This window comes from Ipomoea triloba, chromosome 7 (assembly GCF_003576645.1).
Source record: "Ipomoea triloba cultivar NCNSP0323 chromosome 7, ASM357664v1".
Classification (NCBI taxonomy): domain Eukaryota; kingdom Viridiplantae; phylum Streptophyta; class Magnoliopsida; order Solanales; family Convolvulaceae; genus Ipomoea; species Ipomoea triloba.
In genome coordinates this window covers 2886356-2903063 of record NC_044922.1, presented here as the reverse complement: position 1 = coordinate 2903063, position 16708 = coordinate 2886356, and the positions used below count along the sequence as shown (strand labels likewise).

The window sequence follows — 16708 nt, the reverse complement described above, 5'->3', positions numbered from 1 at the left end:
AATAAAATTTGAGAATAATGACTCGAGATCGAGTCTCACTGGCAATAATGCGGGAGCAACCTCTCACAGTGAGGGACTTTTCGCGTAGGGGAGCATGAGCGGATTAATAAACAATGCTTGGCGACCTGCACAGCTTTAACATTTCTCATTAACACAAAGGTTAGATACTGAAGTGTGGATTAAGTAATCACTAATATAATTAACAACCCACACTAGTAAATTAATAATTTAAAGATACATTTATATTAGTTCTATAATTATATTGTATTAAGTATGCATATATGGTATGTCATTAATAATGTTGAGAATTACATATTCTAATCCATATCATTAATATTTTTATTACTATGTTATTATTCCTGGCCCGGCCCCTTAAAACTTTGCATCCTCATATAAGCCTCAGGTGATGCTTCAATCGGAAATCTATGGTACGGTGCTGTCTCATTTGGTGTTCTGCAAGTGCAAGTACCTCTGTTACCTCCTTTAACTATTTGTGATGTGGAATGAATAGGACTAACGTGTACCTGACTCACTAATGTAACCAACTCATGAGCTAATTAAGTTTTGGATTGGGTGCTATTCTGTCAAAATTCAAGGGGAAAAAGCCTTGTTAATATAGGGTTGGTGGCCTCCAAAATCCTAATACTGTGGACGCAATAATGGCCAAAACAACGATCGAGGAGTCCATTGTAGTGCGTGTTAAATGGGATTGTTTATAGGATGATTATTATTATTATTATATTATTATAAAGGTCAAATTTGGGTACATATTCTTGGATCATGAATAATCCATCATAAAGTTTGCGATTAACACAAATATTTATTTATTAAAATAAGTTATCACGCAACTTCATGTGATTGCCCATCCATTTTATAAGCTTATATTGTCAGCGTTGACTTATTGTAGTGGCACTGTAGCAGTAGCAGTAGCAGTAGCAGGAGAAATACTACTGGGCAGGCCACTGCATTTTTAGTTGTCAGCTGCTATTCAATTCTTCCATCTTCAACCAAGCTCCGTGCAGTGTCTCAAATGTTGTGTCCAATAGGTTATTAGGGGTATTCTTAATAGCAACTTGTATTGTTCTTTACTTCTTTATGTCATGTTGGCCCAGAAGCTAATATTTATGCAAATGGGATTGATCTTGTTTGGCAATTGGTGATAAGCCAAATGCTTGCAGCGTTTGTAAAGTTTGACAGTTTGCCTTCAAACCGTTATTTGTTAATCAAATAATGTTTTTAACGTTTTGACCAAGTCAAATCATTAAAGCAGTCAAAAAGCAATTCAATATCTTATTGAGGACGTATGATTTTAGATTGTATGTAATTGAGGAACGAGGCTTCTGAAGGGTATTCACCGTCTACTTGTATATGATGTTATGGGAGTATGTTGGTCTAGGTTCATGTAATTTTGGTTCATACATTTACTGACGTCGTAAATACGCCAAGTTTTACAGTACAAATGTTAGGGTTGGATCATAGTGCGATCCTTGTCTACTCGACTCGTGAGTTCAAGTATTTAAGCTCGGGGTTGCATGATGACCGGACACCCCGAGCTGATATGGGGTAGGTAGAAAGAATCAAAAGTCCCTCCCATTGCCATAAATGCGGTATTCATAGAGGGAGAAGGGGAACACATGCCGAGAGAGCGACATGGTACACACATGTTGCACATGCACAAAGAGTGGTTCGGGAACGGCGCTTGGCAGACCACATGCCATAAGATTTCTGACAACCCAACGGCGCTTGGCAGACCACGTGCCATAAGATTTCAGACGGGTTGTCATGAGATATAAGTTTATCAGTCGAATAGAAGATGGTCGGGAAGGTCGGACCTGTTTGACCACTTAAATATATAATAATTTACAAATTATACAAGAGAAAGAAATTGCACTAAAAATACCAATCCCGTGTCACCAAATATCATTATTTTAGAGCTTTAGATATTTGCTGTTCTTATCAAAAGATGAATTAATGCATTCTAAAAAATGGGGAAACAAATTTTACAAGAAATATTTTCTTTAAATCCTCCAATCATTTAGTTATTTGATGATATCAAAACCTGCCACACCTTGATCTCTCCGTCAAAGCTTCCACTAAACACCTTAATATTTCCGCCGGAATCTCCGCCGTCCGTCAGCGCCGTTAACGACCTCACCGGCTTTTCGTGCCCGTCGAGGACCGTCAAGCAGCAATACTGGCCGCCGAAGCCCCGCTGCCATATCCTCACCGTCCGATCGGCCGACCCGCTGAACAACAAATCAGAGACGTTGATCAAGCACAGAATGGCCTTCGAGTGTCCCCTTAACGCCCCCGTCACCACCATGTAGTTCGCACTGTCTTCTCTCTCCCACACCAGAATCGACCGATCGCAGGCGCCGGAAAACAGGACCGATCCGTCGGAGTTCAACGCCAGCGCGTTCACCGCCGATTTGTGCTTCTCCAGAGTCGCTACCAAGCCGTGCTTCTTCCCGCCGAAAGGCTTCCCCCAAACATTAATTCTCCGGTCGGCTGAGCCGGTGAAGATCGTGCCGTCTTTGGATAATACGACGGCGTTTATCGCGTCGTCATGAGCTCTCACCGACTCGGCGCATCTAAAACCCGGCCCCGTCCAAATCTTCAAACTCCTGTCCCAGGAAACCGAGCACACGAAATTCTCCGACGTCGCGAGTCCGGAAACGGCGTCGTGGTGTTCGATCCAGAGCTTCTTCTTGTGTCGCCGGACGTTAACGTAGCTGCTAGGGAATATAACGTTCCGTAAACGGTCCTCCACAGTAGGGAGAGTCGCGATGAGCTTGTGACGGTTATCACTGGCGAATCTCCAGACGCGGATTTTGCGGTCCTGATGAGCGGTCAGGATTTTGCCGTTACTAAAACAAACGGATTTCACGGAACCGGACGACGCGCCTTTGGTGTTGTTGAACGTATCTATGAGAGTATAGTTTTCGGTTTCGAAAACATTGATTTCGTTCCCCGAGGCGGCGTATAAGAGGCGGTTATGGACGGCGAGGGAGCTAACCTGCGCGGCGGGGCTGGGGTTGAGCGAGGAGACGCAGTGGACAGTCACGGCGAGGCTTAAGGTTTCCGGCGAGAGGTTTTGCAGGGAAGGGACGGAGGGGAGAGTGAGGAGAGAGGCGTTGCTCTGAAGGCTACTTATGCTCGAGCTCGTTTCTTGGGAGAGAGAAGGAGAGCTGTCGGAGTAGCTGCTTGTGTCGAGCCCCGGTGACGGAGCATTGGTCTCCGGCGGCGGATTGGGGCGGTTTGCGGCGGAGGACGCGGTGGCGAAAGCGGAAGAGGAGCATGTCGACGACAGCCAAGATAGAACCTTCATTGTGAAGAGAGTTTCTCCACAAGACAGTGAAGGGAAAAGAGGATGGAGAATATATAGACTTAAATTAAAGGATCAAACGACACCGTTTTTGTAATTTCAATCCCTCTTCAAATTCCTAGATTTTTCCACCTTCTTTCCTTGTTTTCCATTTATTAATTTGCCTTTTTTTAATGTCAATTAAATTCTCCAAATGAACTTTTTTGGTATTGCAATAAATGGATTAAAGTTATAATATATAAATGAAAGAAATTGGGTGGTGTAGGTAGTGTAACTTACCTAAAGCCATAATGAACTTTAAATTTTATCTCTAACTTCATTCTAAGTTGTTGAACGTAACTTATTATCTTACGCTGAGAGTTAATGATAACAAAATTATAATCAGTGATATGATAGTATTTATACAAGTATTACTTACATTAAGACAATAAATATTTTGAGACAAAACTCTTGTCCGAACTTCATCTCTGATGCATGTAGTAAAAGAATTTGAAGATGAACTCTGATCTACCAATAAGTTGTGGTTTAAGGTTTGGCAGATGTATTTTAAGTTAATTGGAGCTTAATGTGATTATCGAGTGTCGAAAATTACAAGTACCAAATCTCTTATTATTTTAACACTATAATTAATAAAGATAAGATGTATTAATTAAAGCAAGTGTTAGGTTATAACTTAGAAAAGGGGAAAAAGAAATGGTTGTTTATTCCAATATTGATACAACTTTTCCTTGTCAAAATGGCCTGGTGACAGCGACGGAGAGGATAAAATTATGAATTGAAGCTCTTATAATAATCATATATATCGCCATAGCCAAGGAAGCAAGAAGCCTGCATTAGGGCATATGCTAAGATTCAAAAACTTGTTGTTTTCTTTGAAACAGCAAACACTAAAGCTCAACTTGCAATTTATTATTATTATTGTTATTTGGTAATTTAACACTACTTGATGATTGTGATGAATTGGAAGGTGTGTTGACAAAAAAAGACAGAAATAAAAGTTATTTCAGCCAAAAATGTTGACCTAGGGCAGGGACCAACTTGCATTTAAAAGATGTTTTTTGTTCAAAATATAGAAATTATATGAAAATCAAAGTATAATATATTTGTTTTTTTTTTCTTTTCTCTTTTCATCAAGAAGAGGATAAATTACTTTTAGGAAGTGGCCGGAAACTCAATAGTGTCGCCTTTCGAAAGAACCCAGTGGTTTCATGTTCATTGACTAACCTAATGGGAACATGTATGCGATTGTTGAATGTTGAGCCACCGATAGGATGTGCAAGTCACACGTGTATTACGAGTAAATTAAAATAAAATGGTTACATAGAAGACTTAGATTGTTAATAATTGAAGTATGTAGAGCGCTTTCATTTTTCTATTAAAAAATTCTCAATTACTAACCATATATTTGAAGTATATTGTCAATCTTCTACATGCACAAATGTATACCACCAATTCAATGGCCTAATTAAAAGAAACCCTTAACAGTCTCTTGCATTCGTTTACTTCGGGTATCCCCTTCTATATAGAAATTTGAAGGAAAAAAAAAAAGAAGAAGGAAGAAAAGAAAGAAATTTCTCATTCTAATTTTTATATCTCGTGCAGAGTGCTGCTTACTTCCCTACTTGACATTATGTCATTATTTATGAGGTTTAAAACAAGGAAAAAATTACTCCGTATTATATTATATTTATTAACCTACTGAAGCACAAAGAGTCAACAAATGCCTCAACTAAGGCTCAAATCCACTCCCTTCCACATGAGAGTATACACCGGGTGCCGCTTGACCACAAGGTCTTTGACTACCATGAGTTATTTAGTTAAAGAGATACTATTAATTTAAAAATAAATAAAACCAGAACATATAACGTGATTGTAATCCAAATTATATTATAATTCATGTTTGAGTATTATAGATTCTCGTTCAAAATTTGTTTCATAATATTTACTTCTTTTGTGCCATTATATTACTCGATTAACTCATTTTTAAATCTGATTATTAAGTGAATTTTTTAAAATTAATGTAGATTATCCAACTCATGAATATAAAGATAGCTCTATTATTACATTAAGAAACTAATATTATGACGTATAATTAGAATGGAAAAACATCATTTCTCTTCACGTTTATAGCAATACTAAAGTTACTTAAAATTGTATTCAAAAAAAAAAAGTTACTTAAAATTATATAATATTAATTAACATATACTCCGTAATAATTAGGATGAATATAGACATATATAGAGTACAACATTAAAGATATGGGAGAATGCATGTACCTAGCAAGGATACATCATTCTATTTTGCCGGTGAAGTCTTAATCTGGAAGGTTAAAATGTTAAAAACGAGTTTTTTCTTTCATATCTACAGAATGCATGTCTTCAAGTGAAAGAAATAAAAAATAAAAAAAAAAATCACCAACCGCCAATAGAAAATAATAATAATAATACTAATAATAATAATAATATAATAATAATAATTATTATTATTATTATTATTATTATTTATATATTATATATAATGAAGTTCATCAATTCATGTGTAATCAAGCTGTAAAAAACTACATTAATATATGTGTTATGAAATCAAATAAGTACATTTTGACCAAAACTAAAGATGGCTAACATTGAGGAAAAACCTAATTAAAGTTGATGTAAATTAAAGGTTGAAAATTAATTGATCAAAACTTTGACTCTTTTTAATTAATGAGACTTTAATTTACCATCGAGATGGTGAAAATGAAGAACTAATCCCAAAACTCTGAAAGGCCGAGGTGATTGATGGGTGAAACATAACCCTCGTACTCAAAGATTATGAGTTTGATTCTTGCCAACATTCTCTTGATCAAGCCCATTGAACATAGTCTTCTTAGTGTGATTTTTTTTTATGTGGTTTGTGAACTATTTATACAAATTTAATCCGTCTCATTCAGTTTTTACAAATCTTGTCCTTTAATTGTTAAAGTAGTTGTAAATTTAGTCTCTTAATTAATTGAGATTTCAAGCTCGATTTGTATATAAGGTTTTACACAATCATATTTATTTATAAATTCTAATTTATTCTCTATTTTTAAGGTTTAAACAAATTTAATCACTCTCTTTCAATTTTTACAATTTTATTCTCTAACTAGTTAGTTAATGGACTAAGTTTACAACTTGTTTAACAATTAGAAGACTATATTTGTAAAAATTGAAAGAGAATGACTAAATTTAATTTATAACTTGAAAACAATTTGATGGACCAAAATGCACTTTTTTCCCAAATAATATTACTATGTAAAATATATCATGCAAAATTATACTTACTTTTAATGAAATTCAATTAATTAGAAACATTTTGATGTTACCATTTGAGTCGAAAGGTGTCGCATACACTCACAAAACTACAAAATATTTTACTTGTACATTTCTTCAATTTTAAAATAGAAAATAAAAAATAAAAACGTTAGAGAACGAGAAACTAAAAAATTGAAGTAAATGCAGTTGTACTTTTTTGAACTCCTCAAGGCATCCCTTGGAAGATTAGATTTTTATTTGCGCTTCTGTGATGGGTTAAAAAATTAACGACTAATGAATTTCAAGAGTATAAATTAAATTACGTGACGTAAATTATTGATTAAAAATCCCATGTAGAGAAGACAAAGAAAGAGATATGTCACTATTAAAACATGTCATCAACAGAAACCTGTTGCTTTATATGTCATTACAACAGTAATCAGCGTCGTATGCTTTCTGTATTTCACATATCCACTTCATTTTATCCATTTAGTCGTTGTTTAGTTAAAAGGATGTGGACTTTGTCAGTTGTTGTATAACAAATATTAATGGTTTGTGCTTTTTTACTTTCTGTTTTGTCAAATCGATAATTTATTAAAATTATTAAAAAACAGTGATATATTAAAGAGTCATATTAGGTATCCGTCTACTTTTCACCGTATTTTTTATTACTTAACTCGAGAAAAATCAAATCAAATGTTTTCAATCTATGAAAATGCTTTGACTATTCATTATATCAAGCTTCTACCAGCAAGCTTCACAAGTACAATATACCCTAAAGCAGAAAATCTTCAACAAACATAATATAAAATGAAAGTTGTTTAAGGTCCATGGCAATACCTCGGAAAAATCATTTAGTCTGGTGAATCACTGTCCCAATAGTTCCTCAATTGAGACATGTGCAAAAGAAGTCCATCTCTTCCCAGACCAGTGACACTGCTTGTCAATATCCATGGAGGAATGTGTTTGTAGTTTTGTCTGATCAATTCTTGGAACTCTCTGATGTTCTCATCGGGTTTGGTTTTACCCCCTTTCATCTTGTCGCACTTTGTGAAGACAAAAGTCATTGGTATCTGAAACAAAGAGAGATGGGATGATATAAATGACGGGAATACTAATAACAAGAGAACAGAGTTATATACTAGCTGCATACTTTACTACGTCCAAGCCAATTAGCACAGTCGAGGTCAATCTTCTGAGGAGGTACACTTGCATCTACCAAAAGCAGAACTGAAACCAAAGTTTCTCGATTTAAGAAGTAGCCTTTAGTGAATGAGAACCAGTCCATTTTAGCGGCTTCTGGGGCATTTGCAAAACTGCAAACAAATAAAAGCTATATGAGATACAAAGCCCCAATTTAACCACCAAGAAAATTAGTCCTGAATAATGGATAGTAGTGCTGGTGAGAGGATGGAAAATGGTAAGAGGTATAATTCAAGGTGATGAAGGATTGGAGTGTTGCCTTGGCCTTGCAAACATAGCATAATGCAATTACGAGACTTATACAAGGAGACAAAGGCAATTAGAGCAGACAGCAGAGAAAGAAACCAAACAGCACTGTAAGGGTGGTATAAATGATATCTCGTGGTCAAACTTGGACTCTTAACAGCAATGTTTCTCCATGCAGTATTGCAGTTTAACTGGTTTGACAAGAAGAAGTGATCTTTAAAGGGCTAGACAGTATTAAAAATGTGAAGTTTTGGAATTCAACTCTTTAGTGAATACCTCCGTTGTTATGAATTTTAAAAACAGAGCCTATTAATCAACACAATCAGACATGGTTGAGTTGAATTGAATTTGCCATGGTGCCACTTGGTCTACAACAACCAGCTATTAACTTCTTAATAAACAACATTCATAACTTTCAAATGGAAATCACTTACTTTATCACTTCCGAAAACCCTATTTTAGTAACAGATGGAACTCCTATCTATTAATAATGCCAGACAAGTTCATATTTACTGCAATTATGGCCCAATGTTTGCTCAAAATATATAAGTGTAGAAAGATGAGAAACATTTGTTCACTAGTTAGTCTATCAAACAAAAAATGATAACCAACATTGAACATACATCATTAGAAGAAGTTCAAACAAAAAGAGGGATTAAACAAACATACCCATAGCCAGGCAAATCAACAATATACCAGCTTTTGTTCACCAAGAAGTGATTAATCAGCCGAGTCTTCCCTACACAATCACACGGTATAATCAAAATCTACCATAACTCAAAGCTAAAATTCAATTCAGTAGTTTACTAACAGAATTTCATCAAATAAAAAATAAAAAAATAAAAAAAATAAAAGGAAAAATAGAAAACACCTGGCTTCTTAGATGTAAGTGCAACCTCTTTCTTTCGAACCAAAGCATTAATGAGAGAGGATTTGCCAACATTGGACCTACCCACCACAGCAAACTCAGGTCGATGGTCCTTAGGACAGTCCTTCACCCGACTGCTACTCTTCACAAACTCCACTGTGTTAACCTTGGATTCTCCGGCATAGGGTCCAATGACTATATTAGAGCGAGGTAGAATCATTTCCGGGGTAATATCTTCTGGGTCAACTCCAGGCGGCATGAACAGGTCATTTTGGGCAAAGTGGGTAGTTTCAGAGAGCGGTGAAGCATTAGAGGTTTTGAAAGTGGCAACATGGAGAGAGAGAGGGGTTGTGAAAGAGACATGAAATGGAGGAATTGGGGAGTGAATGAGTGAGGAGTGCTGTGGAGTAAAGAGGCTAAACCTCAATTTCGTTAGCATTGTCTTCCTCTTTCTAAGTCGATTGGGTTCTTGAAATGCCCATCAATGCCTAAGAATAATTTTATCAATGCCCTTCAGATTTTAGAGCATAACAATTTAAACCCTCTTGTTTTTTACAAATTAGCTTCTTTAAATCACAAGGCAGGAGGGTGCTGATGTGAAATGGTTGAAAACTTTAACTTAGAAACAATTGCAAGATAAATAATTGAGAAAAAAAATATATGCTGCAATATGTTTATACGATAAAATACATTGATGTCTTCAACATTATGCTTTAGGTTTTTCGACGTTATTGGTAATATTCAATTCATAGAGGGTGCCCAAAATATTAAACAAAGAAAGAAAACCACTTTCACAGTTCAAGCACACTAATTAAAATTTCAATATGTAATTTTTTTAGGGGAATCGATAAAGGATGATCTTAGGAGGAAATGGGGAGTGGATGATGGAGGAGAATTTCAAACTGAAGAGGCTTCAGTTTCAACAGAGTCGTTTACACCAATTTTACATTGGTCTTATACTCAATTACAAAATTCACTATCTTAAAACCACTTAATGACACCCTAGAAACAAAAAATTTATAGGTTCACAATCATCAATATTCCACACTCATAAATTTCGTCCTTGAAACTGCCCCTAACCATCTCCTAAGAATCACCATAAAAAGTTCCAAAGATTACTATATGCCAGTTTTACAAGTCAAGATCCATATGCAATAGCTTGTTAGAGAATTTTAACGAAATGATGTAGGGATGCTAATGCTATCTCTTTTTCCTAATTTCAAAAGAGAAGCCGGCGCATTAATCAGGCAGGATTCCAGTGTTCCCGACTTTATATCCAAACGAAAGAAAAACATGCAATAGAGAATGCTTCGCACTCAATAGCCACATAGTAGTAGAACCAATTAAGATCCGAATTAGAAAAAACATCATGCAGCAACCATCAGCTTATGTCCAGCATAATCCAGAGTATAATTGTAACACAGATTCCAAATGTAATATCATCAATCAACCACTCAAATCAAAAAGCACTTCAATAATCAACACAACTGGAAATATCTAACCTCTCGAAGCTTCCTCAGCGCTCAACAGTATTCACTTGGAGAAAAAGCTTGGTTCAGGATTTCCGACGAACAGCTTGGGCGCACCATCAAATATTTGTATGTGGGAGCGCTCGAAGCTTGTAACAGTTTTCAGAATATTCTAAAATGAAGTAACTAATTAAAATGGCGCGAGAAGCAATCAAATAAGTTTATTAGCTTCCATTACGAGACTATGAGTTCTCTTTAATCTTTGAATGGAAGGGATGAAAACAATTGAGATAGGGTGCGGGATGGAAATAAGAACCTTCGAAGACCTTATATTTATATTTGGATAAAATATTTTATGTTATATATATTTGTGGAGTGTTTGGTAAATAGCCGTCGGCTGATTGAGTTAGTGAGTTTGACTAGTTGATAGCATTGGGGGTGTTTGGCAAACGGCTAATAGCTGGTTGGTTTAATTAGTAGTTGATGGCTGGTTACGTTAACTGGTTTGACCAGCTGGTTGTATTAGCTGGTTATAAAAAATTGTTTGGTAAATTAGTTGTTTACTAGTAGCTGATTGAATGTAAAATGACATTTAAGGGTATGTGTGTATTGTATTATTTCAACCTTTAAATATAACAAGAAGATAAACTCTTATTAATAAATAATTATAAAATTTGGATATCATCTATACTTTTTTTAAGGGTATAAGTTAATTATTTTTGTTTATTTAACTCTTATTAAATTATACGAGTATTCTAAAACAATTTTTATTACGTATTTATTTTCTATTATTATTATTATTATTATTAAAAATAACAAACCCATCGCCTGTTTGTTGTTGTTGTTGTTGTTATTATTATTATTATTATTATTATTATTATAAAATAACAAACAAACCACCATTTAAAAGTAAATCACATTGATTTTAAAGGATAAAATAGTCAATATACCCATTGTTCCCAACAAGCTAATATAAAAAGTTACATTCATTAGGTTTTCAATTTTCAGCTTATTGGCCCAATAAGTCAAAGCCAATAAGCAATTTACCAAACACTTCAAAATAGCTTATTGGTTGGTCAAACAGCTAAACTTGGTCAAATAAGCTGAAATTTGGCTTATAAGCCAATAACCAAACACCCCCAATAGCTGATTGTAGAAAGATGTTTGATAAATTAGTTGATAGCGGATTACATGTAAAATGACTTTCCTAAAAAGCTGATCAAAAAAACTGCTTTGCATTTTGAATTTTAGCATTTTGGAGCAATAAACTATTACAAAAAAATCGAATTAATCAAACACTTATATTAGGTGTTTAACCAAGTCAAATATTTCATAATTGTCAAATAAAGCAAATTGACTAATAAGCTAACTATATTACCAAACTGGGTCAATAAGTAATTTATTCGTTGACTATATAGTAATTTTTTTAAGTGTATACAAAGTGTATATTTGTGCAATTTATGAATTGGACTGAGTGTTGTTTATTGATTTTGAGGTCAAAGTTTTAAATATTATAATCATACAAAAATTAGTAGTACTTTTTTACTTTTTTAGACATATATTTATTAAATTTTAAATAAGTTAACGAGTTCGGCCGTTTAACTTGCTAACTCACCACTAAATGGGTTGAGTTACATATTTTGTAACGTATTTGAAAACGGCTAGGGTCGTTTTTCTGTTCGGCTCAGCTCATTAGCTTTTTCATTTCTAATAAAAATATGTAAAGAATGGGAAAGAATGATGCAAAAAACTTCTAAAGTAAATTTCAATATAATCAAAACTTAAATATGATGATCAGAGTGAGAACTGTAGTTGTCATCATCCCTAATTCCCTATTGGAGATGTGTCTTTTTGTTGTTGGAAGGATTCAATTCAATGGACAATATAATGGCTCATCACATAATATGTCAACTTTATGTAGACCAAAAAATCAGCAGATTTGCAACATATGCTTCTCTGTCTTTTTTTTTTATTTTAATGAGGTTTATTCCTCACCCTGTGACCCTAGCCGGGTAACTGACCGACTCAAACCCCAATCCAAGGGTTTGAGGTTCGAACCTACGACCTCTCAATTGTAGGCGGATCTCTCTTACCACCTGGGCTGGGGTCACCCCCTATGCTTCTCTGTCTTGTAAAGGAAGAATATTGATGCAGTAGCAAATATATCTTCTTCTTTTTTTCCTTCTACTTCTTCGTATATTTATACATAGATATTTTAGCAATAACATACAAACATAAATCTATATTATGAAAAAATATCATATCATATAGCGTTATAGTTTTAAAACGGTTTATATATATATATATAGTACTATTGACTTCGTTATAATGTAGTATATGTTTATAATTATTTTCACAACCTACTGAAACTACGGGGACTAGAACCCATGACCTCTCATTTGTGAGAGCTACTTTGTGTCACTAGACCACGATCATTAGCAATATATATATGTGTGTGTGTGCACGCGCGTGTGGCGGGGGAGGGGAGACCACAACTCAATTATCTCAATCGTAGTGTTATTCGTTAGCTAATGCCACGGTCTAAACTCGAAAGTTCATTGCCTTAGCGCACATTCCATATTATTAATGGCACGAGACACATTCACACATAAATTCAATGTTGTCGCACTTGAAGCGGGAAGTCATGCTGAAACTTAGTCAAGAAAATGGTAAGTGTACTCCATGGAGTATAACACGCACCAATTGTTGGATTTTTATTAGATGAAGAAAAAACAATGAACAAAAGTCATGATCTACTCATTTTATTAATCAATTAAAGCATGACATATCGTATGAAAAAAAAAAGTAGAGTGAAAAATGAAAATTCATATAATATTACTCATATTTTTTTTTTTTTTGTTGACCATTGTATTCTCTAGGCAAATTCTATATATATAGTTCAAGACATTGGTTTAGGTCCTTTAGGATCCAATTTCTAGTAAATTTAAGTTGTATGTGTGCTATTCTCCATATGGAAATTATAGAGTTTTTACCCATTTTGGTCCCTTGACTATTGCCTTTTCTCAATATTACATTTTGACTTTTAATTTCACCTAATGTGGTCCCCTGACTTTAAAAAATTACCCTATTTTGGTCCTCCGTTAGGTTGGGCGTGAAGCAAACGTTAAATGTGAGGGTACTTCTGTCATTTTGCTTGATTGGCGCCTTCGAATACCTGCCTTGACCGAGCGTATAGCCATATTCATTCCAGTGGAGGCAATCCGCAGCTGCTCACCAAAAACCCTAGCTTTGTTTGCTTTCTTCTTCCTATAATTTGCCAAAATTTGTTACAATGTCAACACAATGGAGGCAAAGCACTAAGCTTTCTTGTTCATCATCATCATCATCGCCAAGGCAAAGGTACCATTACGGAGATGCAATCCCGACGCGAATTTGCAATTGTGGCAGTGAATGGAGCATTCAAACGTCTTGGAGTAGCGAAAATCCAGGTCGTAGGTTTTGGGTTTGTGTAAGGAGCAATTCCCTTATTTTGTATTTTGGAAATTTTTTCAATTGGACCTTCTTTGTGAGAATTCTTGAATTTGTTGATAGGATGGTGTCAAATGTGGATTCAAGGAATGGTTTGATCCTCCCATGTGTGCCCGTTCGAAGAAGATAATCCCTGGCTTATTAAGAAGTATGAATAGAAAAGATGAGGAAATTGAGAGATTGAAAGCATTGGTGGTGTCCTCCTCTGGTGGTGTCCTCCCAAGAACTTGTAATTGTGCAAAAGTAGGAGGCTTTAGGTGTAGGATTAAGTGGTTTGTGCTTATTATTTTAGCATCTAGTTTGTTTTATTTGTACTTTAACACATATGAAATTGGTACTCATAGTGTTAAACTATCTTTAGCATGATGTAGTCTTAGTTATTGTAATATTGCACTACTTTAAGAATGAAAGTGTGTAAACTGGCACTGTTTTATGAATGAATATATGTTTTATTGCTACTGTAAAAGTGCACTGGTTTATTACACCACAATAATACTCACTGGAAAAATAAAGCAATGGTAAACTGGAAAAAATTATACATTCATAAACTGAGGTATCCAAAATACTGTTCATTACAGTTGCATTACATCACAGATTATATAAACTGCAATTGTATTGGATTACAACTGCATTACACCACAGATTTACCACCATTGATACTAAAGTATCCAAAAGACATTCATAATGTTCATGTCAACATCTACCAAAATATTTACCACCATTAACTGTAGCAAATTACATCTCAATCATGGTGAAATATCAAAAAGCAGTCAACTTGAAAACATCTAGCAAAATATTTCAACAATTTAAGCCCTTAATCAATTTCAATTGGTTGTTTAGCATTTCCAGATTTGCCTTTATAAGTCATTGAAGACCTTGTCCTATATTTTCTCTGCACTCCCTGAGCAACAGGCTTCCTTTTCTTTGTTAGACCAAGTGTCTTAGGCATTCTGGGAGAGGGATTTACAGCAAAGCTTGTCTGGACACCATGACCTTGTTCAACACTGTTATGGCCTTCATCATCTTCAAAGTGAGGTTGTGTAGGTAATGGTAAGTCTTCTTGTGTAGGTAATGGTGTATCTTCTTGTGTAGGTAATGACATTTCTTCCTCATCAGGCATCAGTATCTCTTCTTGTGCAGATTCAGTGACCTTTTGAAAACAGAGAACAAAAATTAATAAATAAACAATCATGTACCTTAAAAAAAACATGTACCTCATTGTGCAAAGCCTCATCCTCATTATGCAATGACTCAACCTCAACATTCAAATCAGTTGCAACAACTTCTGAACTTACATCTTCAATTGGAATCTATTTAATTTCATTTTTTTTTGTATAGGTCAGACAAGTCAGCAGTGGCAAGGGTATAAGGTAAGTGTACTGCAATGAAATGCATAACTTACATCAACCAGTTCTTCTATTGGTATTGGAATGGCCTGTGTCCTATTCCTTTGTGGCTGAAGGTTTCTCTGGAAACAATATAAAGGACTCAAATACATGTAAATAAGCATGTGCTATTAGCTAAAACAATTTGAAAACACTTACAGGTTTTAGAGGGCATTTTCTACTATTGTGTCCTCTTTGTTTACACAAGGTGCAGTGTAAAACCACATGCTTTCTGCTCATATGGACCCCATCAGTTGTGACAGACAGAAAAAAAAAACAAAAGAATGCTGAAATTGTGTCTAGTGGTCCCCTCCAAAAGCTAAAGCAGAAAAAACAAAGTAAAAAGCAAACACATAGCACAGTTTTCTAATACATATGCTCACAACAAATACTCAGTGGTCCCCTGTTTACTTGACCCTATAAAAGACACAAACTGAACAACATACAAAACACAACAATACACAGACACGCATACGCTGACCTTCAACAAACGAAGACACAAAAGCAGAACAAACAAAGTAAAAAGCTATTGCGTACCATATATTGGCAAGTTCGCACTCCCAGCCCTTCGAATCACCATGAATTCCTCGCCAATTGTTCACTGCCTTCGTCGCCAATTTCTGAAATTAGGGTTTTTTGTTTCGATTATGTTCTTAATTTGGGGATTACTTGGGTTTACTCGGTCAAGGCAGGTATTCGAAGGCGCCAATCAAGCAAAATGATAGAAGTACCCTCACATTTAACGTTTGCTTCACGCCAACCTAACGGAGGACCAAAATAGGGTAATTTTTTAAAGTCAGGGGACCACATTAGGTGAAATTAAAAGTCAAAATGTAAAATTGAGAAAAGGCAATAGTCAAGGGACCAAAATGGGTAAAAACTCGGAAATTATACTCGAGATCTGATCGTTAGCATTTTTTTAAGCTACAAACAATTGTAATATAATTGTTTTAACTAAAATTAGAGATCTTGAGTACAATTTTTATAGTAAAACTACAAATTTTGCATCACAATTTTAAAGATTAAAAAATAAAAAATTACATTTTTCATCCTTAAGTTATATGATAATGATAATTGTCCTTTAAAAAAAAGTTATATGCTAATTGTAGAGTGAAATTTTGCTTTAATGCTTGATTTACTCCTATTAAGACTTTGTACAATTGCATGCCAGTAATGTATGGTTTGTAATGATTACTTAAAGTATTAAATGTTAATGATGTAATTTTAGAATTACTTGCGTAAAACGCTACGTAAAAGCATGATTATTTTTTTTAACTTTTTCTTTTGGTTTTCTTTCGGTTGTCTTTTGACTCCCTATAACATTTCATCTCTTTTACTCAATTAATCAGTTAAAATTAAAAAAAAAAAGCAAAAACAAAATAATGAAAATAATTTGTTCCCTTCCTCAATAACTTCTCCAGTTTTTTTTTTTTTTTTTGGGGGGGGGGGGG

At 34.8% G+C, this 16708-nt stretch overlaps 2 protein-coding genes across 2 annotated transcripts; both read right to left on the bottom strand.

The window, feature by feature from the left end:
* Positions 1-1885: 1885 nt before the first annotated feature.
* On the bottom strand, positions 1886-3338 carry LOC116024983 (protein JINGUBANG). Its single transcript, XM_031266033.1, has one exon. It carries the CDS (start codon positions 3326-3328, stop codon positions 2036-2038), a length of 1293 nt encoding a protein of 430 aa, XP_031121893.1. The 5' UTR covers positions 3329-3338; the 3' UTR covers positions 1886-2035.
* Positions 3339-7236: 3898 nt separating this feature from the next.
* On the bottom strand, positions 7237-10679 carry LOC116024635 (GTP-binding protein At2g22870). The gene is made up of 5 exons (XM_031265577.1): positions 10417-10679; positions 8918-9402; positions 8716-8785; positions 7751-7913; positions 7237-7670 (listed from the first exon to the last, which is right to left on the bottom strand). The coding sequence occupies exons 2-5, from the start codon at positions 9351-9353 to the stop codon at positions 7452-7454; spliced, it is 888 nt and encodes a 295-aa protein (XP_031121437.1). The 5' UTR covers positions 9354-9402; positions 10417-10679; the 3' UTR covers positions 7237-7451.
* Between the last annotated feature and the right edge of the window lie 6029 nt (positions 10680-16708).